This window comes from Canis lupus, chromosome 12 (genome assembly GCF_048164855.1).
Source record: "Canis lupus baileyi chromosome 12, mCanLup2.hap1, whole genome shotgun sequence".
Taxonomy (NCBI): Eukaryota; Metazoa; Chordata; class Mammalia; order Carnivora; family Canidae; genus Canis; species Canis lupus.
In genome coordinates this window covers 30735591-30761574 of record NC_132849.1, presented here as the reverse complement: position 1 = coordinate 30761574, position 25984 = coordinate 30735591, and the positions used below count along the sequence as shown (strand labels likewise).

Below are 25984 nucleotides of genomic sequence, written 5' to 3'. Positions count from 1 at the left end.
AAATAGCCAGTTAGAATTTGATGCTTGCCTAGTTTTCATTAACTTTCTGTTCTTGAAGGAACTAAAAGTCATCAAGAGATAATAGAATAATCTCTTTTCAATTATTACTGACGTAAATGAAATTTTATATTATGTGTCTTTCCCCTTTCATGAGAGAGATTGGCTGTATGGAATCACGGGTTGCTCAGGACTCCCAGGGAAAGTGAGTTACTCAGAGTCAACATCAGGCTTTTACCTGGAGGGCTAGGCAGAGGATAGGAAATTGTTTTTATGTACATACAATCTGTCACTGAACAAAATGAGTTTAAGAGCAGTAGTATATAGCAACCATGAGAAAGGGAGAAATGGAAGTTTCTAGCAAGCAAGAGTTATTTGAGGGATGGAAGACCATAGTTCTTTTCTTAATCCCTAGTGTTGGTAAGGGTAGGGAAATCAATAACGCCTATATTCGAGTATTAGTATAATTAAAAACATCAGATTGTAATGTGTGCATATCCTTTGATCTAACAATTCCATTTTTTGGATTTTATTTAACCGAAATTCGTTTTTCTTTTTTTTTGAAGATTTTTATTTACCTATTTGAGACAGGGAGTGCTCATGAGCGGGGGGGAGGAGCAGAGGGAGAGGGAAAAGAAGGCTCTCTGCTGAGCAGGGATTCCAGTGCAGGGTTCAATCCCAGGACCAGGGGATCATGACCTGAACCGAAGGTAGATGCTTTGACTGACTGAACCACCCACGTGTCCCTTAACCAAAGTTTTTTATTTTTATTTTTATTTTTTTAAAGATTTTATTTATTCATTCATGAGAGACACAGAGAGAGGCAGAGACACAGGCAGAGGGAGAAGCAGGCTCCATGAAGGGGGCCTAATGCGGGACTCGATCCCAGGACCGCAGGATCACACCCTGAGCCGAAGACAGACGTCCAGCCATTGAACCACCCAGGCATCCTTCTTAACCGAAGTTCTTGATGCAAGCTTAGAGAGAGATATATACTGATTTGTTTATTAACAATTTCTTTTTTTTTTTATTAATTTTTATTTATTTATGATAGTCACAGAGAGAGAGAGAGAGGCAGAGACACAGGCAGAGGGAGAAGCAGGCTCCATGCACCGGGAGCCCGATGTGGGATTCGATCCCGGGTCTCCAGGATCGCGCCCTGGGCCAAAGGCAGGCGCCAAACCGCTGCGCCACCCAGGGATCCCTGATTTGTTTATTAAATACTTGTTTTATTTAGTCAGTAATTTTTACTTTGTGAATAAATGGGATCATTATCATTAGTAAGCATGTATCTGCATCAGGAATGTAAATAGAAATTTGGAATTTGATAGATTTCAGATTTGTTTTAATATCAGAAAATGCAAACAACTTTATTTTTTTTAAGCTTTTATTTATTCATTTGAGGAAGAGTGAGAGAGCATAGAGGGAGAGTGAGAGGGAGAAGCAGACTCCCCGCTGATCAGGGAGCCTGATGTGGGACTTGATCTCAGGACCCTGAGATCATGACCTTAGCTGGAGGCAGACACTTAACCAACTAGGCCATCCAGGCGCCCTGTAGGCAACTTTCATCTTTATAATTTTCTATATTTCAGGTTTTTTTCTTTTTTTTTTTTTCCTTTTTTTTTTCAGGTTTTTTTTCTGAACAAAACACAGTAGACATAGAATGGGAAGAACTTTATTTTAAAATTTGTGAATTTGGACATTAGAGAGGGAAAATGCCGTTTTGATTTTATTTCTGTCCCCTTCCTTGCTGACAACATGGCTGGTTCTGATGAAGACAGAATAGATGGAGATCCACTAGAACTCCTCTTTATCCTCCTTTTTCCAGTAGTAGAAAGCTAGTATCATTAACTATTGTTACCATGTGATAGCAGACCTGTTTCTAATTTAAGGATACATTTTTCAAATATATTTCTTGCAAAATGCTGTTTCTTATTGCATTATTGTCAGTTCAGAGGTGCTTGTGTGGCACAGTTGGTTAAGCATCTGACCTTTGGTTTCTGCTCAAACAAACAGTTTAATCTCAGGGTCATGAGATTGAGCCCTGTGTCTGGGCCCGCACTAAATGTGGAGTCTACTTTGAGACTGCCCCCACCCCCTAAAGACTCTCCATTTCCCTCACTTCCTCCCTGCTGCATGCACACTTGTGCTCTCTTTCAAATAAATAAATCTTTTTTTAAAAAGAAGAATTATTGTCAGTTCATATTCCCACTGCAGTATATTATGACTGCCTGTTTTGTTGTTCCTTCAATGTTATTGCAAATTAAAAATTTAAAGATCTTATTTATTTGAGAGAGAGAACGAGAGGGAGAGCACAAGCAATGGTGGAGGGGCAGAGGGAGAGGGAGAAGAAGCAAGACTCCCTGCAGAGCAGGGAGCCCGAGGTTGGGGCTCGATCTGGGCCACCCAGGTGTCCCTGGATATTAAAAATTTAAAATAAACTTGTTTATTTTCTGATAATGAGAGAATTTTTTTTTTAATTTTTTAAAATTTATTTATTTATTTATGATAGTCATCAGAGAGCGAGAGAGAGAGAGAGAGAGGCAGAGACACAGGCAGAGGGAGAAGCAGGCTCCATGCACCGGGAGCCCGATGTGGGATTCGATCCCGGGTCTCCAGGATCGCGCCCTGGGCCAAAGGCAGGCGCTAAACCGCTGCGCCACCCAGGGATCCCCGATAATGAGAGAATTCTAATTTATTGTTGAAATGTTGAAAATACAGAAAAAGATACACACACACACACACACACACACCCCACTGTAGTTCCTCCATTCAGCAGCACTGACATTTTGTTGTATCATTATTGTGTTTTTTCTTTTCTAATTTTATGTGTATTCATTGGATTTTGGCTGTGCATTGCTAGAATTGACTTGGAATGACAGAGGCACTGCATTATTTGTGTCTAACTTCCTCTCTCATTAAGTAATATTTATTCTTCAGCACCACTAGTGTCATCTTTGCTCTTTCTAGGTTGGTTGGTTTGTTTTTAAATATTTGAGAAATGTAGTTGGAAAAGGAACAATGGAACAGCAGGAGGAGGGGAGGACAGTTAAATTAAGGCTGGAAAAATTCCATTCTTCAGAAGCTGACAGACATGCTTGATAAGTTTGATATGTGTGAAGGAGCAGAATGAAACTAGAGTAAGAATACTTTGTCACTCAGAAAGAGTGCTCATTCAAATTACAAATGCAAGTGTTACCACGTTGGGACAAAGATTTACTCTGATCATGAAGGTACTCTCCTGTTTTCTTGAAGTTTTACTATTTCATCTTTTGTATTATTTAACCCACCACCCCCTTTTTAAAAATTTTTTTTAATTAAAAAATTTTTAAAAAAATTTATGATAGTCACAGAGAGAGAAAGAGAGAGAGGCAGAGACATAGGCAGAGGGAGAAGCAGGCTCCATGCACCGGGAGCCCGATGTGGGATTCAATCCCAGGTCTCCAGGATCGCGCCCTGGGCCAAAGGCAGGCGCCAAACTGCTGTGCCACCCAGGGATCCCCCACCTCCCCCTTTTAAAGTAAGTTATATGCACAACATGGGGCTCAAACTCAAAACCTGGAGACCAGAGTCTCTTGCTCCACTGACTGAGCCGGCCTGGTGCCCCACTTTTTGTGCTTAAGTCTGTTTTATGTATATGATGTGAAGAGGGATCAGTCAGAAAACTAAGGTTAAAAGATAGCATTGGGGTGCCTGGCTGGCCCAGTTGGTAGTGAGTCACCCGGCTGGCTCAGTCAGTAAGCCTCAAACTCTTGTTTTCAGTTCAGGTCATGATCTCAGGGTCATGAGATCAAGCATCAGGCTCTGCACTAGACGTGGAGCCTGCTTAAGATTCTCTCTCCCTCTCTACAAAAAGATACTGTTTACAATGTCATTGAAAAGCATAAAACAGAATAAATCTAAAGAAAGATGTATGAGGAAAGGGGAAAGGTATAAAAACTACAAAGAATTGCTGAAGGAATTAGACTTTAAAAAACACAGGATAAGTAAATGTATGACAGTATGTCAGTTTTCTCCAAATTGATCCAAAGATTCAATGCTGTTCCATGGAAAAACTCAGCGTGTGTGTGTGTGTGTGTGTGAGTGTGTGTGTGTAAGGGTGTATGTGTGTGTAAATTGAGAAGTTGATTCCAAATTATAAGAGTGGAAAGGACTAAGAATATTGAAAATAAAGTATTTTCAAAGCGTGATTTGTGGACTCCTCCCATGTGTCCCTTAGACCTTTTCAGGAGCTTTGTGAGATCAGAACTATTTCATAACAAATAGATGCTACTGCCTTTTCCCTATGTTGATTTTGCAAACGCAGTTGTTGATAAACTTAACATGAACCAGATCGGTGGCACTAAATTGTGCTAGAGTTGCCACTATATTCTTAATCTCTGTGCATTTGCAGTAAAACAAACAAAAAATTAAAATATCAAATTCCACTTAAGAATGTTCTTAACAGGGATCCCTGGGTGGCGCAGCGGTTTGGCGCCTGCCTTTGGCCCAGGGTGCGATCTTGGAGACCCGGGATCGAATCCCACGTCGGGCTCCTGGTGCATGGAGCCTGCTTCTCCCTCTGCCTGTGTCTCTGCCTCTCTCTCTCTCTCTGTATGACTATCATAAATAAATTAAAAAAAAAAAAAAAAAAAGAATGTTCTTAACACTATATGTTGGCACATTGAATTAAAAAAAAAGAATGTTCTTGACAAAATAGTACAATTTATTATTTTAATAAATTTCAATCCGTCTTTTCTGTTTTATATTATTTTTATTTTTATTTTTATTTTTGGTGAGGGATAGAGGGAGAGGGAGAGAAAAATGCAAGCAGACTCTGCACTGAGTGAGGACCCTGATGTTGGACTCAATCTCATGACCCTGGGATCATGACCTGAGCTGAAACCGAGAGTCGGAGACTTAACCGACTGAGCCACACAGGTGCCCTTGATTCTTAATTTCAGTTTTAGTTTTGATGTATAATACCTTATAGCAGAAGTTCTCAGTTCTATCAGAGTGAATCTCAACTTCTCTTTTACATATTTTATAATGCTTCCTATATAATTCTGGAATGAAATGTCTAGATAACTTATTACTATACACATGATACATGATTAGTTTGGTATTAAATTTGGGGTTGAAAATGATTTTCCATCAAAACATGGAAGGAATTACCCTATTCTCAGATATCTATTGTAATTGAATAGTAGTTTTATATCACATAGATTTTTCCATACATTGCATATTACCTATTTCTCCCCCCTCTCTTAAATCTTCTTAGAATTCTCTTACCAATATAAGAAATACAGTTTTCTGAAATTTCAGTAAAGCCTCAATGATGAGGATATTTGGTAGGCCATTTTTATTGGAAGATCCCGTCTTTTATATCTGGGAGTTCTTTTGCTAATATTTCTTTCAAAATTTTTTTCCTCTTTCAGGTACTTAATATTGCTTGTATGTTAGCTCTCCTGGGTTGGCTTTGTTTTCTGTTTTTTTCTCATATTTTTTGGTTTTGGTTCTGAGCTAACTCTTTGACTTTTATCTGCTAGCATGTTGGATATTTTAATTTTGCCAAGTATGCTTTAGAATTTCAGAGGTGCCTTTTTTTTTTTTTTGTCTTCTGAATGCTCTTTTTCAGTGCATCCTTTCTTTCTTAAGTGTTTGATTTATGAATTATTGAAGTTTATTGGTTAATATCCAGAGATGTAGGGATTTTCCAGTTCTTCCTGTTGTTGATTTCTGGCTTAATTTTACTATAATTAGAGTCCACTTTGTATAATTTTAGTCTTTAAAGGTTTGTTGAGGACAGCCCAGGTGGCTCAGCAGTTTAGTGCCGCCTTCAGCCCAGGGCCTGATCCTGGAGATCCAGGATCGAGTTCCACGTCAGGCTCCCTGCATGGAGCCTGCTTCTCCTTCTGCCTGTGTCTGTGTGTCTCTCTCTCTGTGTCTCTCATGAATACTTTAAAAAAATAAATAAACATTTTGTTGACCCACATTTTCTGGCCCAGCAAGTGGCCAATTGTAAATATTCTATTTACTCCTGAAAATGATGCGTATTGCACAGTTGTTGTGTATAGTGTTCAAGAGTGTTGATGGTGGGGGCACCTGGGTTGCTCAGTAGATTAAGCATCTGTATTCAGATGATCCCAGAGTCCGGGGATCGAGCCCAGCATTGGGCTACCTGCTCCGCGGGGAGTCTGCTTCTCCCTCAACCTCTGCTCCTCCCCCTGCCCATGCTCTCTATCTCTTTCAATTTTAATTTTATTTTTTATTTATGATAGGCACACAGTGAGAGAGAGAGAGAGAGGTAGAGACACAGGCAGAGGGAGAAGCAGGCTCCATGCACTGGGAGCCCGACGTGGGATTCGATCCCGGGTCTCCAGGATCGCGCCCTGGGCCAAAGGCAGGCGCTAAACCGCTGCGCCACCCAGGGATCCCTCTATCTCTTTCAAATAAATAAAAATCTTTCTAAAAAGTGTTGATGGTATTGTTTTTTTTTTTCTTTTTTTCTTTTTTTTTTTAAGATTTTGTTTATTTATTCATGAGAGAGACACACACACACACAGAGGCAGAGACACAGGCAGAGGGAGAAGCAGGCTCCATGCAGGGTGCCCGACGTGGGACTCGATCCCGGGTCTCCAGGATCACACCCTGGGCCAAAGGCAGAGGCCAAACCGCTTAGCCACCCAGAGATCCCCTGATGGTATTGTTTAATTTAAAAAAAATGTGTCGGGACCCTGGGTGGCGCAGCGGTTTGGCGCCTGCCTTTGGCCCAGGGCGCGATCTTGGAGACCCGGGATCGAATCCCACGTCGGGCTCCCGGTGCATGGAGCCTGCTTCTCCCTCTACCTGTGTCTCTGCCTCTCTCTCTCTCTCTGTGACTATCATGAATAAATAAATAAAATCTTTAAAAAAAAAATGTGTCATTTACACTTACTGTGGTAGGCATCGCACAGTGTATAGAATGTTGGACCATTATGCTGTAGTTTTGAAACCAATATGTTATATGACAACTGCTCAGTGCAGCATGTTTTTGTTTTATGAATGCGATATATGCACAAATCTCTTTAAAAATTCTAATTTGTATCTTCAAAGTTCTCTTTTGTTGCTTAAATCACCTCTTTTCTTTAGATTCTTTTTTTAATTTATTTTTTATTTTTTGTACTTATCTTTTGTGCTGTGGTCTTTCCTTAAGTATTAGGTGATTCATACTTGTTTGTTTTTAAAACCAAGGGAATAATGACAGAAGTTCTGTTCATGTGGTCAGAATTTGTTGGTAAGTATCCTTTTAGGATGTGGAGTTGGTTTTACTAGGACCTTTACTTAAAGAAAACTAGAACTTTTTTTTAGGGCTCTGCCAGGTAAATCAGTATCATTTTTCCTAGCATCAGCTCTTTTGAAACGTATTTTGGCCTTTGTCTTGTAATTGTTTTTTCTTGACTGGTTGTATTAGCTAAAACCACCAGTGTCATGTTGAATAATAATGTGTAGGGTGGGCATTTGTGCCTTATTCCTAATCCTAAATATATATATTTATATATATACACACTTTAATCCAGCTCAGTGCTTTTTGGTTTCCCTGTTAAATGAAAATGCTTATCTTTAACTTTGGTTTACACTGTTCAGTCTCTTTTATATGTCATTGTCTTCCAGAATTTTTGTGAAATCTTTGAAACCATCATGGGTGATGGATTCTTAGTGATTTTAGGTTCTTTTATTATTTTTTTTTATTTTTTTATTTTTTTAAAGATTTTATTTATTTATTCATGATAGTCACAGAGAGAGAGAGAGGCAGAGAGACACAGGCAGAGGGAGAAGCAGGCTCCATGCACTGGGAGCCCGACGTGGGATTCGATCCCGGGTCTCCAGGATCGCGCCCTGGGCCAAAGGCAGGCGCTAAACCGCTGCGCCACCCAGGGATCCCTAGGTTCTTTTATTTTTAATGCTCTTATTTTCATTTTATTTTTTTATTTTTTTTAAAGATTTTATTTATTTATTCATGATAGTCACAGAGTGAGAGAGAGAGAGAGAGAGAGAGAGAGAGAGGCAGAGACACAGGCCGAGGGAGAAGCAGGCTCCATGCACTGGGAGCCCGACGTGGGATTCGATCCCGGGTCTCCAGGATCGCGCCCTGGGCCAAAGGCAGGCGCCAAACCGCTGTGCCACCCAGGGATCCCTTATTTTCATTTTAAAGGCATCTCAGAGAGATGCCTGGGTGGCTCAGGGGTTGAGTGTCTGCCTTTGGCTTAGGTTGTGATCCTGGGGTCCTGGAATCAAGTCTTGCATTGGCCTCCCCACGAGGAGCCTGCTTCTCCCTCTGCCTATGTCTCTGCCTCTCTCTGTGTGTCTCTCATGAATTAATAAATAAAATCTTTTTAAAAAAAGGCATCTCAGAAAAGAGGAGATAAGCATATGAGCTTTTCTTGTCATTTAATTCATTACTATTCTGTGGAGACTCTAAAAATATTCCCTTCCCCCACATTAGAACACTGTAAATTTCTCAGGTGGCTAAATAAATACAATGTACAGTATTGGGACTTGTCCCTTTATGTCTCTTTGTCAAGTGGAGTTGTTAAACTGGGAAATGCATTGTGACTCATAAACCTAGTCAACACTGAAAAATATTTCCATCTATTTTCAAAATCTGGAATTTGAAAGTTTTTTGATTCATGTTTTAACCTAGAGCAAATAATATTTGAAGGTAAAATTTTTCTTTAGGTGGTCATGCATATCAGAAACTAATGAGGGGCAACTGGGTGGATCAGTGGTTGAGCATCTGCCTTTGGCTCAGGTTATGATCCTGGGGTCCTGGGATCAAGTCCTGTATTGGACTCCCTGCGGGGAGCCTGCTTCTCCCTCTGCCTGTGTCTCTGCCTCTCTCTCTTTGTCTCTCATAAATAAATAAAGAAAAGCCCAAAAATAGAAACTAATGAACAGAAGATATCTATCTATAAGCAGAGTGTTTTGTTTTTTTTTTAAACAAAAATGTTCCAGAGACTGCAAAGCTATATATACTTAATAGATGAGAGATGGGACTAGACTGCCATAGTGAGTTTATGAATTGGTATGGTTGGGGATAGTATATCCATATATGGTTTGAAGTAACCTGGTATCCAAAAGCATTAGATAACAGAACAGATTTTTTGTTGTTGTCAAGATCCCAGAAAACTGATCTGCCGTCTTCCTCTTTTTTTTTTTCTTTAAAAATTTAATTTATTTACTCATAAGAGACAGGAGGAAGAGACACAGGCAAAGGGAGAAGCAGGCTCCCTGCAGAGTCCAATGCGAGACTCAATCTCTGGACCCCTGGGATCATGCCCTGAGCCAAAGACAGATGCTCAACCACTGAGCCACCAGGTGTCCTGCCCTCCTCTTTTTTCTTTCTTTTTTTAAGATTTTATTTATTCAGGAGAGACACAGCAAGAGAGAGGCAGAGACCCAGGAAGAGAGAGAAGCGGGCTCCATGTAGGGAGCCTGATGTGGGACTCAATCCCAGGATCACACCCTGGTCCGAAGGCAGACACTCAACTGCTGAGCCACCCAGGTGTCCCTGTCCTCCTCTTTTGAAAAATCTAAACATTTGGTTGGAAGAACAAATATTAAAAGTCTGTACTGCCCGAGATAACCTAAAGATTTAATGCAATCCCTATCAAAATACTAATAATATTTTTCACAGAACTAGAATCTTAGGTATGCTTTCAGAAACACTTCATGCACATAGAAGCAATGAGGTGTGTATGTGTCTGTAGTTAATTGTGGAATAAATTACAACAGTATTATATTGTACATCATGAACATGCTATAAAGGTACCTATATGAGTTGAGTCTTTCCACAGTGTAAGTTTTTTTTTTTTTTTTTTTTAATTTTTATTTATTTATGATAGTCACAGAGAGAGAGAGAGAGAGAGGCAGAGACACAGGCAGAGGGAGAAGCAGGCTCCATGCACCGGGAGCCTGACGTGGGATTCGATCCCGGGTCTCCAGGATCGCGCCCTGGGCCAAAGGCAGGCGCCAAACCGCTGCGCCACCCAGGGATCCCCACAGTGTAAGTTTTATTCAGTCAAAGCAAGGTTGACATAATTGAAAAGCAGGTTCGAGATTTCAGACACAATGACATTTCACTACATTCAATTTGCCTTCATAGCAGGTACAGAAAGCAAAGCACAATACAAAGTCACACAGCAAACAAGATACAATAAGGGGCAAAAAGTTAATGAACCAAATGCAAAGTTGTCTGTGAGCACGCTGTTGAGATGAGGCCTTACTCCCATCCAGGTCAGCTCTTGGCACTTACTATTTATTATATTCAACCAGTGGATGATCTCTGTTGTGGTCAGAGATCAGTTAGGCAGAGTTTTCTGGGGGCAGTTGCCTTTTTAATGCGGTCAGACATGGAAGGGTCAGCATCTGGAGAGTGACAGTTTGCTGCAAGTCTTTGCTTTTTTAAGGAGTGTAGCCAGTCTTGGGTCTTTGTAGGCCTCTTCTAATTCTACTGATTATCAGCTTTCAGTTCTTCTAGGCTCTCTTGGCTTTGCCGGTTATCAGTTTTGGATGCCATCAGCCCATGCTGGTTTTGGTGATACTCGTCTTAGCTGTAAAGCCCTTGGCTGCTTACATCATTGCTTGACACGAGTTACTGCTTGACATAAGTGACTCCATCTTACTCGCTACATTGTGCTTTTTAAATGAAGTATCTTGGACATAAGATAAGAAAAACACTGAGCTGGATTAAAGTATATTCTTTTTTTTTTTGGATTAAAGTATATTCTACATGTTGTCTCAAGCTCTGGTATTTCACATGGTTGTGAAAATGCCTGTAAGATTTTTCTAGTACTCAGAACAATTTGTCATACTGTGCTAGGGAAGAGGATTTTCCTAATACCTGTGGCTTTTTGGACATCCACTTTCTCCTAGCTATACAAAGGGAAAAAAAGGCACCAAGAGAGGGATTTTTCCCCCTTGAATTCCTCTTTTATAATTTGTTTCGTATTTGTTATCAAATCTGCAGAATCTTGGATTAAAGTTTTGTTGCTTTGGTTTTCTCACATGCCACAGACAGAATGAGCTTTCCAAAACAGTATTTGTCATTTTTCTTTGCAGAATCCATTGATCTGTTACATTAAACCCAGACTTCTCTTAGCTTTTTATTCCTTTACTTTACCTACTCAAACAGCTGTTCCAGGCTTTGTTTTGTTTGTTTTGGGCCTTCTTTAATTTTTATTTCTTAACATCTGTTAAAGCAGAAAATATGTCTTTGAATAAAAATGTTTATTTTTTTTTTATTTTTTATTTTTTTTTAATTTTTTTTTTTAATTTTTATTTATTTATGATAGTCACACAGAGAGAGAGAGAGGCAGAGACATAGGCAGAGGGAGAAGCAGGCTCCATGCACCGGGAGCCTGATGTGGGATTCGATCCCGGGTCTCCAGGATCGCGCCCTGGGCCAAAGGCAGGCGCCAAACCGCTGCGCCACCCAGGGGTCCCCTGAATAAAAATGTTTAAAGGATTCCAGATTTTTTTTTTTTGGTCCTTTTTATAGTCTAAAGATCCATACAATCATACTCTTCCTCTTATGTAGACAGTCCTTAAGTATTTGCTTCTTAAGCTATACTTAAGAAAACTGTGGTTCGGGGTGCTTGGGTGGCTCAGTCCGTTAAGCATCTGCCTTTGGCTCAGGTCATGATCCCAGGGTCCTAGGATTGAGTCCTGCATTGGGCTCCCTGCTCAGTGGGGAGCCTGCTTCTCCCTCTCTCTGCCTGCTGCTCTCCCTGCTTGTACGCACACACTCTCTCTCTGTCAAATAAATAAATAAAATCTTTTAAAAAGAACACTGTGGTTCAGGGTACCTGGGTGGCTTAGTCAATTAAGTGTCTGACTCTTGGTTTCGGCTAAGGTCATGATCTCATGGTCTTGGGATTGGGCCCTGCATCAGATTCTGTGCTCAGTGCAGAGTCTGCATCAGCTTCCTTCTCCCTCTCACTCATTCTCTTTCTCAAATAAATATTTATTATAATATAAATATAAAATATATATTTATTCATGAGAGACACAGAGAGGCAGAGACATAGGCATAGGGAGAAGCAGGCACCCTGTGGGGAGCCCACTGCAGGACTCAATCCTAGGACCCCGGGATCACGACCTGAGCCGAAAGTAGATGCTCAACCACAGAGCCACCCAGGTGCCCCAGATAAATAAAATCTTAAGAAAAAAACCCCACACAACAACTGTGGCTCATCAATTTTAGAGCAGTGATTCTCAACCAGGGACAGTTTTGTCTCCTGGGGGTCATTGAGCAAAATCTGAACAGTTTTGGTTGTCTCAGCTAGGTGTGGTAGTGCTACTATTGTTCAGTGGGGAGAGGCCAGGGATGCTGGTAAATACCCTACGTGCACAGGACAGCCTACCACAGTGAAGAAATACCTGGCTTCTTTTGTTAGTAATGCCAGAGTTGAGAAAACTTGATATAGATCCATGGTAAATAATCTTTGCTTCCTTGGTGTATATATATATTATTTATACAAGTATATGTACTTTATTTAATTAGGATCTATTTTTTACTTTAAATTGAGTTTTAAAAAATATTTTATTTTATTTATTTATTTGTGAGCAACCCCAGAGAAGCAGGCAGAGATGTAGACAGAGGGAGAAGCAGGCTTCCCATAAGAAGCCTGATGCGGAACTCGATCCCAGGACCCTGGTATCATGATCTGAGCCAAAGACAGACACTTAACCACTGAGCCACCCAGGTACCCCTAAATTGTATTATTTTTCAAAAGTCAAATATATGTAGATAGTTGTGTAATAATATCCAGGGCAGTCTACCCCTCCCCCCCCCATAGACATTTTCAACTTTTCTGTGGCTTCTGTATTTATACCACTCTTACACTGCTACTATTACTTTTTCAGTTTTAGAAATCCCTCTTTCTCTTCTGTTTCCTTTCCCTTGTGTTCCCAATATGTCACCTTTTTTAAACTTAATAATAATCATTGTATTTTATGAACATATAAAGATTCCTCATGTATTCTTTCTTGTGCAATCTTTTGTTTTCCATGGATTTAATAGTTTTGCCTTTCTTTTTGATATTTCTATCTTCTAAGATAGAAAAAAATTCTTAGTCCATGCTTATCTTGAAAATCTTTTCTCCACATACCAGTGATTTGTTTAGGCATATGATTCTGGTTTGGAAATCATTTTCATTCAGAATTTTGAATCTTCCCTTTTGTCCTTTTAGCAAAATATGATGTGAAATGTAATTTTCTGAAAGCATTTTGGGTCTTTGAACTTCATTATTTTTTATTCGGTTGTCCATTGTATTCAGTGGATTAAATGCTTGATAAAACTGCAGAATTTCCAATCACAGAACCTAGCATTGTTTTGTTTTGTTTTGTTTTGTTTAAAGATTTTATTTATTTATTCATGAGAGACACAGAGAGACACAGGCAGAGGGAGAAGCAGGCTCCACGCAGAGAGCCCGATGCAAGGAGCCGGACGTGGGACTCGATCCCCAGTCTCCAAGATCACGCCCCAGGCCGAAGGCAGCGCCAAACCGCTGAGCCACCCGGGCTGCCCCCTAGCATTGTTTTTTTATATGAGAAAATGTTCAGAATCTAGAGCAACTGTGAGACTCATAAGGCCATTGAGAAAAATGCCTGTTTTTAAAAAAGATTAATATTATTTATTTGAGAGAGAGAATGAGCATGTGCATGGGTGTGCATGGGAGGGGCAGAGGGAGAGGGAGAGAGAGAAGCTCAAGGAGACTCCCTGCTGAGCACAGATCTCCTCACAGGGCTAAATCTCATGACCCTGAGATAATGGCCTGAGCCAAACCAGAGTCAGATGCTTGACTGACTGAGCCACCCAGGCACCCCCCACAATGCCTTTTTTTTTTTTAATGGTTATCTTTTATTGAGCAAGGAAAGTTCAATCAGACCCTGCATCTGTACCTGTGGTTTTCTTTCTTTTTTTTTAATTTTATTTATTTACTCATGAGAGACACACAGAGAGAGGCAGAGACATAGGTAGAGGGAGAAGCAGGCTCCCTGCAAGGAGCCCAATGTGGGACTCTATCCGGGATCCCAGAATCATAACCTGGGCCAAAGGCAGATGCTCAACCACTGAGCCACCCAGGCATCCCAAGTACCTGTGGTTTTCAAGTTCACTCTTAACCATTACCTGGTGATGCTGATTTTCATGGAGATTTCTTGATCCCACCCTGAGATTCAGTAAGCGGGACTAAGTCTCCCCTGGTGATACTTATCAACCACGTGGATTTCTTGACCCCCCTCCCCCAAGGATATTTGTCCTCAGTGAGTCTGGTGTGGCACTAAGAAATTTGCATTTTCCTAAGCGGGGACCCCAGTGGCGCTGCACCATTCTCCAGGCTGCAGTGGTATGAAACCGAGAGTATTCAGAGACCTGGGGAATCAGCACCTACCATTCAACATGGGATTGTGTTTTTTTTTTTTTTTTTAAAGATTTTATTTATTTATTCATAGAGATGCAGAGAGAGAGAGAGAGAGAGAGAGAGAGGCAGAGACACAGGCAGAGGGAGAAGCAGGCTCCATGCAGAGAGCCTGACGTGGGACTCTATCCAGGGTCTCCAGATCACACCCTGGGCTGCAGGCAGCGCTAAACCGCTGCGCCACCGGGGCTGCCCCATGGGATTGTGTTGTGTTGTAATTATCTATTTACATGTCTCTGACCCAGCACCGTGTGCAGTCTCGGAAGTAGAGTATGTTTTTAAAACCTTTTTCAGTGATCTCTGGGAAAGTATGTTATCTCTATGGAAATTCTGTGTTGTTGTATAGTTCCTTATAAGAAAAGCAGTATGAATAATTATATAGGCCTGGAGTGAGCTTTCTTGTGTTAAGGTCTTTGATATATTTTATGCTTATGTCATGATGTTTGAGTATCTTTATTGCTTAAGGATTAAAGTGTGGTGGAAGAGAACAATTAGAATCATTGCTTGAGATTCATCATCAATCAATTGGGTTTTCTATATTACAATTTGATAATGGTTCCTTTAGTTTGGGATTAGCTTAAAATTTATCTTTTTTTTTTGTTTGAGCCAAAATTTGTTCAGCATAAAGGAAGCCAGCACTTTGTCTCTTTTTAAATCTTTTTTTTTTTTTTAAGATTGATTTTTATTTTGTTTATGATAGACATAGAAGGGGGGAGAGAGAGAGAGAGAGAGAGGCAGAGACACAGGAGGAGGGAGAAGCAGGCTCCATGCCAGGAGCGCGACGTGGGACTCGATCCTGGAACTCCAGGATCGCGCCCTGGGCCAAAAGCAGGTGCTAAACCGCCGAGCCACCCTGGAATCCCCCACTTTGTCTCTTTTTAAACTACTTTTATCAACAACTCTTGGCGTGGTAGTACATGTGTTAATTACATATTCATATTTATTTCATAAAATAATTCTGACTCAATCTCCTGCTTTGTTAGCTGCTAGTATATGTACTTGAATATTTTAAGTATCACATTTTCATTTTTAATTTGGGAGAAAATACATAGCTTCATAAAGAAAATTTAAAAATGAAAATCACCTATTTTCAATTTTGCATAAAACCTACATTCCCTTAAATTATTTATATTTTAGATTGGCTGAGTATCCTCTTGATTTTGTAATTATGTCATATCTCTAAAACAGTGTATAACCAACATTTCCTTAACTCCTAATGTAATTATGAAAATAATGATTTGATGATTCCATTTAAATCTTCTTGTCATTTCAGACAGTATGGAAGAGACTAATGGTGTATTGTTTATATTTTCAGTGTTTGTTAACGCTTAACATCCAAATGGCTCTTAAAGAAAGTGGTGTCTATGAAAATAACATTCAGCTTTTGTTCCTCTCCATTAAAAAAATCACCCAACTTTAGAGAACTTCAAGATGCAAGATTTTATTTCTTCTAGGTGATTAAGTATTAAATGTTAGAAATACTGCTTTGTCAGCTATTAGGTAAAAAAAAAAGTAAATGAAACCTATTTTTGGAAACCCCATTTGGTACTTAAGCATGCTGCATGTGTGAGGAGCACACATACTACACACGTCACAGAAGGTCTTCTGTGGCAGCTGTAGATGTGCAAACCTCAGCCGAGCAATATCCCCCCATTCGTAATTCTGTCCTTCTAAGAGCCGGTCAGGTAATTATTGACTGTGAATGTTGTTATATGCTCTGGAGTAATAATGTTAATTTTTCTGTTTCAGTGATACCCATGAATTAAATTAGAAAAACCAAAAACCTATATAACTCTCACTAACCAAATAACAGATTTGACAGGATAATATGGAAAAACACATGCTCTCAGAAGTCTTTTGAAGTGATAGTAACTATAGATGATTATGTTTTTATGAAGGGAAAATTATTTTTTTAAGGGAAAATTATTTTAAATTTAAGGAATATACATTTGCAAAATGTTTGATAAATTGTGATTTTTTTACCTGTGTGTTAGCATTTTACATTTTATTTTGCTTTGGGTAATGTTTTTCTTTGAATTATTATTTTCCACTTTGATGTTCCAACAGCTTGTTCTTGTAGCTTCCCATACCATGCATATATGATGTATTTGTTTTTCCTTGTCATTTTGTGGGGAGCAAGCAGTGACTTTTGTTTACAAAATCTAATGACATTGTGACATTTTAAAAATATTTTGTGAGTCCTGACCAATTATCTATAACTTGAATTGTCTATCAAAATTCTCCTGTCAAATTTGTAGCTCTACAGAATTTTTCAAGCTATGGAGGATAATAATTCTAAAAGTGTTTGTAACAAATGCCTCTACCTTGATAACCTTAGTTTTTCTCAAGTCTAGACAAGTTTTTTTTTTTTTAAATAGACATTCATTTTTAAATAGACATTTCATTCATTTTCAAACTCATACCCTGGGTTGTGATCAAAGGTAAATGCCATCAGACTTCAGGGTCTGTAAATTTGTAGGTCTTTATTTTGCCCTTTACTTTATAGCAGTGTATTTAAATTTTAACTAGGCTTTAGAGCAATGTCAATAAAGGTAAGTTAGTTAATCTTGATATGAATGTGTATTATTTTTAGGTTCTCATATGCAGTGGCTACTTAAAAAAAAAATCCAAAGATTATTTTAGGTATCAGTTTGCATGGTGAAGTCTGTCTAAAGTCTCCTTGTATAAAATCACCTAATATTAACTCTTTATAGATTCAGAAACTCACTTCTAATCTGAAGGTTTTATTTTCTTTTTTCTGTAATAATTAGGGGATACCTGTCAAGTGTTTAATGTTATAAAGATTTACTGCCTAACACAGTTCTTTCTACAGGTTAGCCATACAGTAAATGTCTACAAAGACAGTACTGTTTTTTTAGGTTATGTAACATTAGGGTTATAAAGCAAGTCTAAGTATATACATAAATGTATATTCCTAACTGCTATCTACTTTTTTAATACCAGCCTTACATCCTGCATATTCCTAATGTTGTATATGTCATCACTGTAAAGGTGATGTGACCTTTCTTACATTTATTCACTTTTTTCCTTTTCCAACAGGGGAAAATGCAGTGTTGCCCTTCTGAATGAGACAGAGTCAGTATTGTCATATCTTGATAAAGAGGTAATTCACTATTACACTTGTTTTGTGGGGTTTTTTTCTTCCCTTGATTTCACATGAAGCCCATACCTTTTAATTTATGCCTTATTGCACCAAATTATTAGAGAGAGAGCAGCATTATATAAAAGCATAATGACCAGAATACATTTAGGAAATTTAATTTTTCTGGTTAACTGAGATAAGAGTTGGCAAAAATTTCTGTGTCTGTTTTCTTTCAGTTGGTAATGAAAGGTTTTTTACAGTATGATGATTTAGTTGGTAGTGGAAGAAATATTTTTGGCTTTATGAAATAAGTGACTTTCCTGTATTTGGTCCTCCTGCCTGTTTTTTTGTTTTTGTTGTTTTTCAAATAAACAGTTTTTCTTTTAGACTTTTTCCAGATGAGATTTTTAACTGGTGGTCTGCTTTCTTTCCTAAAATCCCAATAAACTTTGTCAACTAAAGTGTTTCTGTAAACTTCAACAAGAAACATTTTAAACATTTTTTAACAAGTTGAATGAGAGCATATGCTTCATTGCCGGGAGGAAATGCCTCTATACAGAATATTCCACAATGGGAAATTTTACTGTTGATGTTTTAGTATTTAACCTTTATAGTTTCATGGTATTTTTGTTTTTCCAAATCTTTATTTTCTGTATGTATGTGCGTGTTTATGTATGTGTATATGTATTTTATATGTGTGTGTGTGTGTGTTTTAAAGAATTAAATGGATATATTTTCTTTGAAAAAACTTTTATTATACTTGAAAGTATTGTCTCATCTTAAATGAAGAAAGCATAACTACAAAAGATTGATGCAGATAAGTGGGACTGTTGTACATTAGAAATTTTTTTTCTTTTTGTTAAAAATTTTATTTATTCATGAGAGATACAGAGAGAGAGGCAGAGGGAGAAGCAGGCTCCCTGCAGGCAGCCCAGTGTGGGACTTGATCCTGGGACCCTGGGATCATGACCTGAGCTGAAGGTACACACTCAACCACTGAGCCACCCAAGTACCCCATACATTAGAAAATCTAATAGAGAAAACTAAGTGGAAGTAAATATTTAAGGCAGAAAAAAGATTGATAGTCTTTATAACTTACACGTGAAATTTAGAAAAGTACATAGTAGTGTTTGTCAGTCAACATATGGATAATGATGGATAAAGATAATTAGTATTAGTATTAGTTCAGAAATTAGCTCAGAAATTAGTATTAATTCACAGAAGCAGAAATAAAAGGAGGAAACATTGAGTATGTTTCAGTGTATTTTACTGGTGTATTTGGCTGTTAAGAAGTGCAATTTATAAATTTTTTTGTTTTTCATATAAAATTTTTTTTTTAGTTTTAAGTAATTTCTAAACCTGATGTGGGGCTCCAACCTACAACCCTAGGATCAAGAGTTGCATGCATGCACCACCAATTGAGCTAGCCAGGCCACCCCAACAGTGTGATTTTTTTAAAAGTGGTATTTTTGCTTTCTGATTTGTTGTTGGCAATTTCTATGTGCTAAGAATTGTAGGAGATGAAAATTTGCACAGATCTTTAGGAGTTTTTCCTGTCTCCTTGAATTTTAAGCACGTGGTCCTATATCAATATTTAAGAGAGGAACTGACCTCTGGCACTGTATTTGAAGAAACCTGTTTTTTTTTTTTTTTTTTAAACCAGAGGAAGCAGTTTAGTAAAGTTATATTATACTTTACATTTACTGCTTACATTATATTCTGTTGTCAATTTGAAAAGCACTTTTTTTAACCTTTTACTGCTTTATCTGTTATAAGACCATCCTTGAGAAAATGTAGTTTATAAATACTGAGATTGGCATATTTGAAGATGGCAACCCAAAGGACAACTTTTTTTTTTTTTTAAAGATTTTATTTATTTATTCATGAGAGACACAGAGAGAGAGAGAGAGGCAGAGACATAGGCAGAGGGAGAAGCAGGCATCATGCAGGGAGCCCAACGTGGGACTCGATCCCAGGACTCTGGGATCATGCCCAGGGCCAAAGGCCACCAAGCTACCCAGGCGTCCCAAAGGACAACTTTCTAATCATGATTTTTTACTTCTTAAAAAATTACATTACATTATTACATTATATTTACATTTTAAATAATTTCCCATACTAGGCAGCACATATTTATTTAAGGAGTCTTTTTTTTTTTTTAAGAGATACCATGCATGGGAGCTAGTGTAAGCAGGGGAAGGGCAGAGGGAGAGAGAGAGAGAGAGAGAGACAGGGAATCTTAAACAGGCTCCATACTCAACATAGAACCTGGTGTGGGACTCAGTCTCACAGCCCTGAGATCATGACCTGAGCTGAAATCAAGAGTCAAATGCTTAACCTACTGAGCCACTCAGGTACACCAGATTTAAGGAGTCTTAAGCAACCTATGTGATCCTAAATAATAATTTCATCTCATTTTACTGTCAAGTATGGCAAAATCCTATTTTTATAAAATACTATGCTAACATATTTTACAGAACCAAAGTGACCAGAAGTATGTCCTCTTTTAAAGCCAATAATGTACCAGTGGTGGTAGCTTTAGTTACCTACTAACATTCTTTGTTGCTCCTGTCTTCAGAAACACATGATTCTGATTACATTTTCATCACTTCCATCAACTTAAGCAGGTTGATTTATATATTCTGCAGATTTTTTCTTTTTCTTTTCCCTAGGTAGCATTTTTTTTACATGCATAAATTGTCACACTGTTGTGTCCTCTTGTTTAAGCTTTTCTTCTGACAGTAACCCGTGATTAAAACACAGTGCAAAATTTCTGGGATGCCTGGGTGGCTCAGCGGTTGAGTGCCTGCCTTGGGCCCACAGTGTGATCCTGAAGTCCTGGGATCGAGTCCCACATCAGGTTCCCTGTATGGAGCCTGCTTCTCTCTCTGCCTGTGTCTCTGCCTCTCTCTCTCTCTCTCTTTCTCTCTCTCTCTCTGTCTCTCATGAATAAATAAATAAGACCCTTTAAAAAATAAAATAAAACACAGTGCAGAATTTCTGAATTGATGGTGTCAGCTTGTCCCGTTCTCTCCTTTCCCTTTATCACAGTCTGTAAGATCCTGAAAGGAGAAAGCTGTACAATCTGGCAGATTATCTCTTATCTGCAACTTGCTCACCAGGGTCTTGGTAAAATACTAATGGTAGGAACGGGCCCCTCTAAGGTATAATGCAGAGAGTTGTTCAGTAGATGACCCATCAGAGTCATGGCAGGAAGCCGGGATAAGACTTTATAAGACATCTAGTGGTTTTGCAGAATTCAGCAAAGGCCTAGTGGCCTGGTCATTTTATCCTTTAGGCTCAGTGAGGGCCTTTTTGCATTTATTTTTATTTTTATTTTTTTGGCTCATGACCTGAGCCAAAGGCAGATGCTCAACCACTGAGCCACCCAGGCATCTCTTATTTTTATTTTTTAAAGAGTTCATTTATTTATTTGATGGAGAGCAAGAGAGCACAAATGGGGAGCAGCAGAGAGGGAGGGAGAAGCAGCCCCCCTGCCAAGCAGTAAGCCCTATAGGGGGCTCAGTCCCAGGACCCTGGGATCTTGATGTGAGCCCAAGGCAGACCCAGAGCCTGGAGGTCCTTTTTTCATTTTCAAGGGCCTTTGCAAGTTAGTGGGTATGCTGGTAGTGGTTGGTAGGTATAGTTATATTTATATACATATTTATATATAAATATGAGTACTTCAGGAGTTAAAGGAGAACTGCAGAATTAGAATAGATGTTTAAGCAATACAATGTGACATTTTAATTAGTAAACTGCATGTGAGCTCAACTCTTCTAAACTTTATTTAATGTGAGATGTTTATGTATTTTCACATTTTGATAAAATGTGGATGGATACTCCAAAAGTAAGGATGCCTGGTGTCTTCATTGTTTGGTATGGGCTTTAGAGATTGAAATGATTGCTTGATTCCAGATGTCTTACCTTTGACTTATAGCTTAGTTTTGCTAGCTTTTCAGAATCTTGTTTTAGAGTAGTTAAATGTTTTCTTTTAGACTAAAACCAACAAAACATTATAATCTACCTTTATTGTAAGCTATTTATTTTTCTTGATTTAATTTTATGCTCTTTAGCATGATGACAGTAACCTCATTGTCTTCTTTAAGATCTGTGAATTTCTTTACCATGATGAAATCTTACATAGTGTCTGAAGTTTTATAGTTTCATTATCATGACACTGGCTTTACTGCTTTATAAAAAGTAGAAGGAATTAAGTTTACCTAAATATTTTCTGTCATTTTTTTTTTCAGGACACCTTTTTCTACTCACTGGTCTATGACCCTTCAGTGAAAACACTGTTAGCTGACAAAGGTGAAATCAGAGTGGGGCCTAGATATCAAGCAGACATTCCAGAGATGCTCTTAGAAGGTATGTTTCCCTTTGGGTTTCAAGTCCTATGAAAACAAATGTCTTGAAACTCAAATATTCTTTTCCTCATATGGGAGAAACAACTATTAGGCTGAAGTTTAAAAGTTCTAAGTTCTTCTACTTATAGAAATACAACAAATGGTAGCACCTGGGTGGCTCAGTCAGTTAGGCATCTGCCTTTGGCTCAGGTCATGGTCCTGGTGTCCATGGTCCTGGTGTCCTGGGTGGCTCAGTCAGTTAGGCATCTGCCTTTGGCTCAGGTCATGGTCCCCACATCGGGCTCCCTGCTCAGTGGGGAGTCTGCTTCTCCCTTTCCCTCTGCCTGGCGCAACGCCTGCTTGTGCTCTCTAATGCTTTCTCTCTCAAATAAATGAATAGATAAAATCTTTTAAAAAGTAAAAGGAAATACAATAAATAGCAAGAGAAAATAATTTGAGGTGTTATTTTTTATTTTACATTTTTATGAGTTTTCTGGCTATGTTTTCCTTTAATTTAGTTTTAGGTAGGCTTCATGCCCAGTGTCTAGCCCAATATGGGCCTTGAACTCACAACCCTGAGATCAAGAGTCAGATACTTAACTGGCTGAGCCACCTTGGTGCCCCTTGTTTTCCTTTTAAATGCAACTTTAAGAATGATTGTATTGTTGAACTTGTGTCTTAAATGTGGCACATACAATGCCTTGAGGTCCTGAATACCTCTAAGTCATCTATCTGAGATGGCCTAGAATCTAGTGATTTGGGCTAATCTGGGTAGTCTATGTACTGAAGAGATTCAGCACTTCTTATTTTAAAACAGTTTCTTAGCAGGATGTAATTTTTCTTTCTCCTGTTATAACTGTAACCCAAAACCTTTATTTTCTGGTTTTAAAAAGTAAAACATTAACAAAAAAAAATAATGCATAGCAATGTATGATGTAGGAAACCAACACCATCCCCTTTCCTTCATTCCAAACCCATATTTAATTACTGTAGTTGTTTTGGGCATGTTGATTTCCTTCACACTGGTTTATCCTCCACCCGGAACAGTCCACATACGCCATGTGCACATGTTCTTCTGCACCTGCTCTTCTCAGTTAACGGTGTATCTTTATTTACCATCTTAGCACATGACTAGGGAGATTTTTATTCTTTTCAGTGACTGTGCAGTTCTTAAACATTTGTGCAGATATACTATATAATTAATTCTTCTAGGCCCCTATTGATAGATTTTTAGGCGTTTACATTTTTCAATGCTACAAATTGATACTGCTTGAAAAGTTATACATATGTTTGTGCTGCATAAATATTTTTTTCAAGCATAATTTTTTGGAAGTGAAATGATATATACATTTTACACATTGAAAATGCTCGTTTGCTCTTCAAAAAGGCTGTGTTACTGTATGTATGAAAGAACCAGGTGTTTTCACCAACACTGAATATGAGGGATCTTTTTCACTTTCCATTTTTTATCTACATTTTGATATCTCATTGTCTTAGTGGTTTTTGGTTTCTTTCTTTTTTTTTTTTTAAGATTTTATTTATTTATTCATGAGAGACACAGAGAGAGAGAGAGAGGCAGAGACACAGACAGAAGGAGAAGCAGGCTCCATGCAGGGAGCCCGATGTGGGACTCGATCCCAGGACTCCAGGTTGAAGAGAAACCACACATGCCCTGGGCCGAAGGCAGGTGCTAAACCGCTGAGCCACCCAGAGGTCCCCTCGTTTTGTTTTGAACTTGAGATTATGTTTGCTCAGTTATCTTTAATGCTCTTTCTTTAAATTTCTTGTGCTTTTTCTACATGGTTATATATCTTTCTATATATTGGCAAGAATTCTTTGACTATTAGAGGTAAACACAGAAGTATTTACCCTTTGTCTCTAAGTATGCAAATACCTCCCCAACACAAAATTATTTTCTTAAAAAAATTTTTTTAAAGATTTTATTTATTTGATAGAGAGAGAGAGAGAGTAAGCAGGCACACAAGCAGAGGGAGCAGCAGAGGGAGAGGGAGAAGCAGGCTCTCCCCTGAGCAGGGAGCCCAAAGCAGGGTTTAGTCCAAGAATCCTGGAATTGTGACTTGAGCCAAAGGCAGATGCTTAATTGACTGAGCCACCCCCGAGCCCCTTCGATTAAAAAATGTTTTAATAGCGATTTTAAATTTAAATATGTTTTATTTATTTTTTTGTCATACGGAAATTTAGAATTTATTAGTCTTTTCCTTTAAGGCCTTTATGATTTGCATTAGTCACAGAAAGGGCTCCACTTTTGCTTTTGCCCTCTGATTATTAAAACATATTAATTCTTCCAGGGGCACCTGGCTGGCTCAGTCAGAGGAGCATGTAACTCTTGATCTCAAGAGTTAGGAGTTTAAGCCCCATGTTGGGTGTAGAGATTATTAAAATAAACAAACAAACAAAATATATGAGTTCCTCCATAGGTTTTTCTCTCTCTTTACCTTGCCATACTTCTAAGAAAATGTACACAGAAAATTTAAATCAACAGATACTGAAGATAGATGAGTTTGTGAACTGTAGTATACGTTGGTGTCATTGGTGGCTGTGAATAATGCCAGGCTATAGACACCTTTGTTTTCATGAATTTAAATACCAGGAAAGGGCAGTCAATAAAGATTTAGCTTGAATAAAAAAAAAAGATTTAGCTTGAAGAAAAGAACACTGTGTCTGTGCTCCCTGTGTTTGGAAATGATTTTGAATAGACTGGAAGTAGTGGATTAGTTTATTACAAGTTGAGAAATTACATTTATTGGCATTCTTATCTGTACAAATCATCTTATCTTCCAGAAGTAATTTTTATGATTTTAGTTCTTAATGTTTGATGTTAGACTTCTATCACTATACCTAGAAATCCACTAAATGTTTGTTATTTTATTTTTAAAATACTTGATTTTTAAATTTTACAAACATGAATATGAATAATGGGTAATTTTGTACTCTGGATATAACTGGCAAATAAAGGAGAATTGCTGAGTCATAGGGCATGTGTATTTGGGATTTTATACAAAATACCAAATTGTCTTCCAGGTGGTCCTTTACAGATGGGGTTTTTTTTCCTTGTTTTAATTAATGTATAATTTATATGTAGTATATCCCACCCTTTGTAGCATGCAGTTCTGTGAGTTTGGAACTGGGATATATGTTCCTAGTGAGATAGTTCAGCAAGTCTGTCTGTGCATAGGCCAAAAGCCAGGGAGGTCCCTTGTACCCATGTGTGCCATAGGCACCCAGCCCAAGTCCTGCATCCCTTAAGCAGCCTTTGTCACTCCTCTGTGAACTCTCTCGTCCCTCTCATCCTTGAACCGTGCAGATTGGTCATTAGTGTTATCTTTTATGCTATTTTTTATTATTTGACTTCAGAAATTTAAAAATCAGCACCTGAGCTCTTGATTGCATGGTTCTCCTTTGAGCATTGAGCGTAAGCCTTGGTGTATAAAAAGCCTGGAGATTTTTTTTGTATGTTGCTCATGGAAGGATACATGCTGAACCAAGTAATGAAATTGGGATGTTTCAATTAACAGTGGGCAGAAGAATCAGATCATAGAATCTAGTAAGATCCCATTTATATGGGCAGCCCGGGTTGGCTCAGTGGTTTAGCACCACCTTCGGCCTGCATGTGTGGTTCTGGATACCCAGGATCGAGTCCTGCGTCAGACTCCCTGCATGGAATGGAGCGTGCTTCTCCCTTCGCCTGTGTCTGTGCCTCTCTCTCTCTCTATGTCTCTCATGAATAAATAAATAAAATCTTAAATTAAAAAAAAAAAATCCCATTTATCTGAAAGACTATTTACATATGTATTTACCCATGAAAGGCATAAAAGCTTGTTAAAGTTATGTAATTTGGCAATCATATCTACCCAGGTTAGAATTTTTAAAAATGACTTTAGGAAACAAAATGATACATAGAATGCAATAATTTATTCTACAATTTTTCTCAAAATGGACTTGAAGTTCTTTTGGGTAAGAGGAATGATTCTTTTTATATATATATAAAATATATATATAAAGTATATATATATAAATATATATATAAAGAATATATATATAAAGATTTTTATTTATTCTTTATATATTTTTAT

General features: G+C 38.3%; 1 protein-coding gene across 11 annotated transcripts in view; it reads left to right on the top strand.

The window, feature by feature from the left end:
• Positions 1-25984, top strand: part of MTA3 (metastasis associated 1 family member 3) — a 219958-nt gene that overhangs the window by 111887 nt on the left and 82087 nt on the right. For all 11 annotated transcript variants that reach the window (XR_012004442.1, XM_072770363.1, XM_072770368.1 and 8 more), the window contains exons 5-6: positions 17499-17562; positions 21795-21912. Coding sequence is in view for 10 of the 11 variants with exons in the window: in XM_072770363.1 (XP_072626464.1) it covers positions 17499-17562; positions 21795-21912 (182 nt within the window). In the remaining variant the exon portion in view is untranslated. The remainder of the gene's footprint in view (positions 1-17498; positions 17563-21794; positions 21913-25984) is intronic.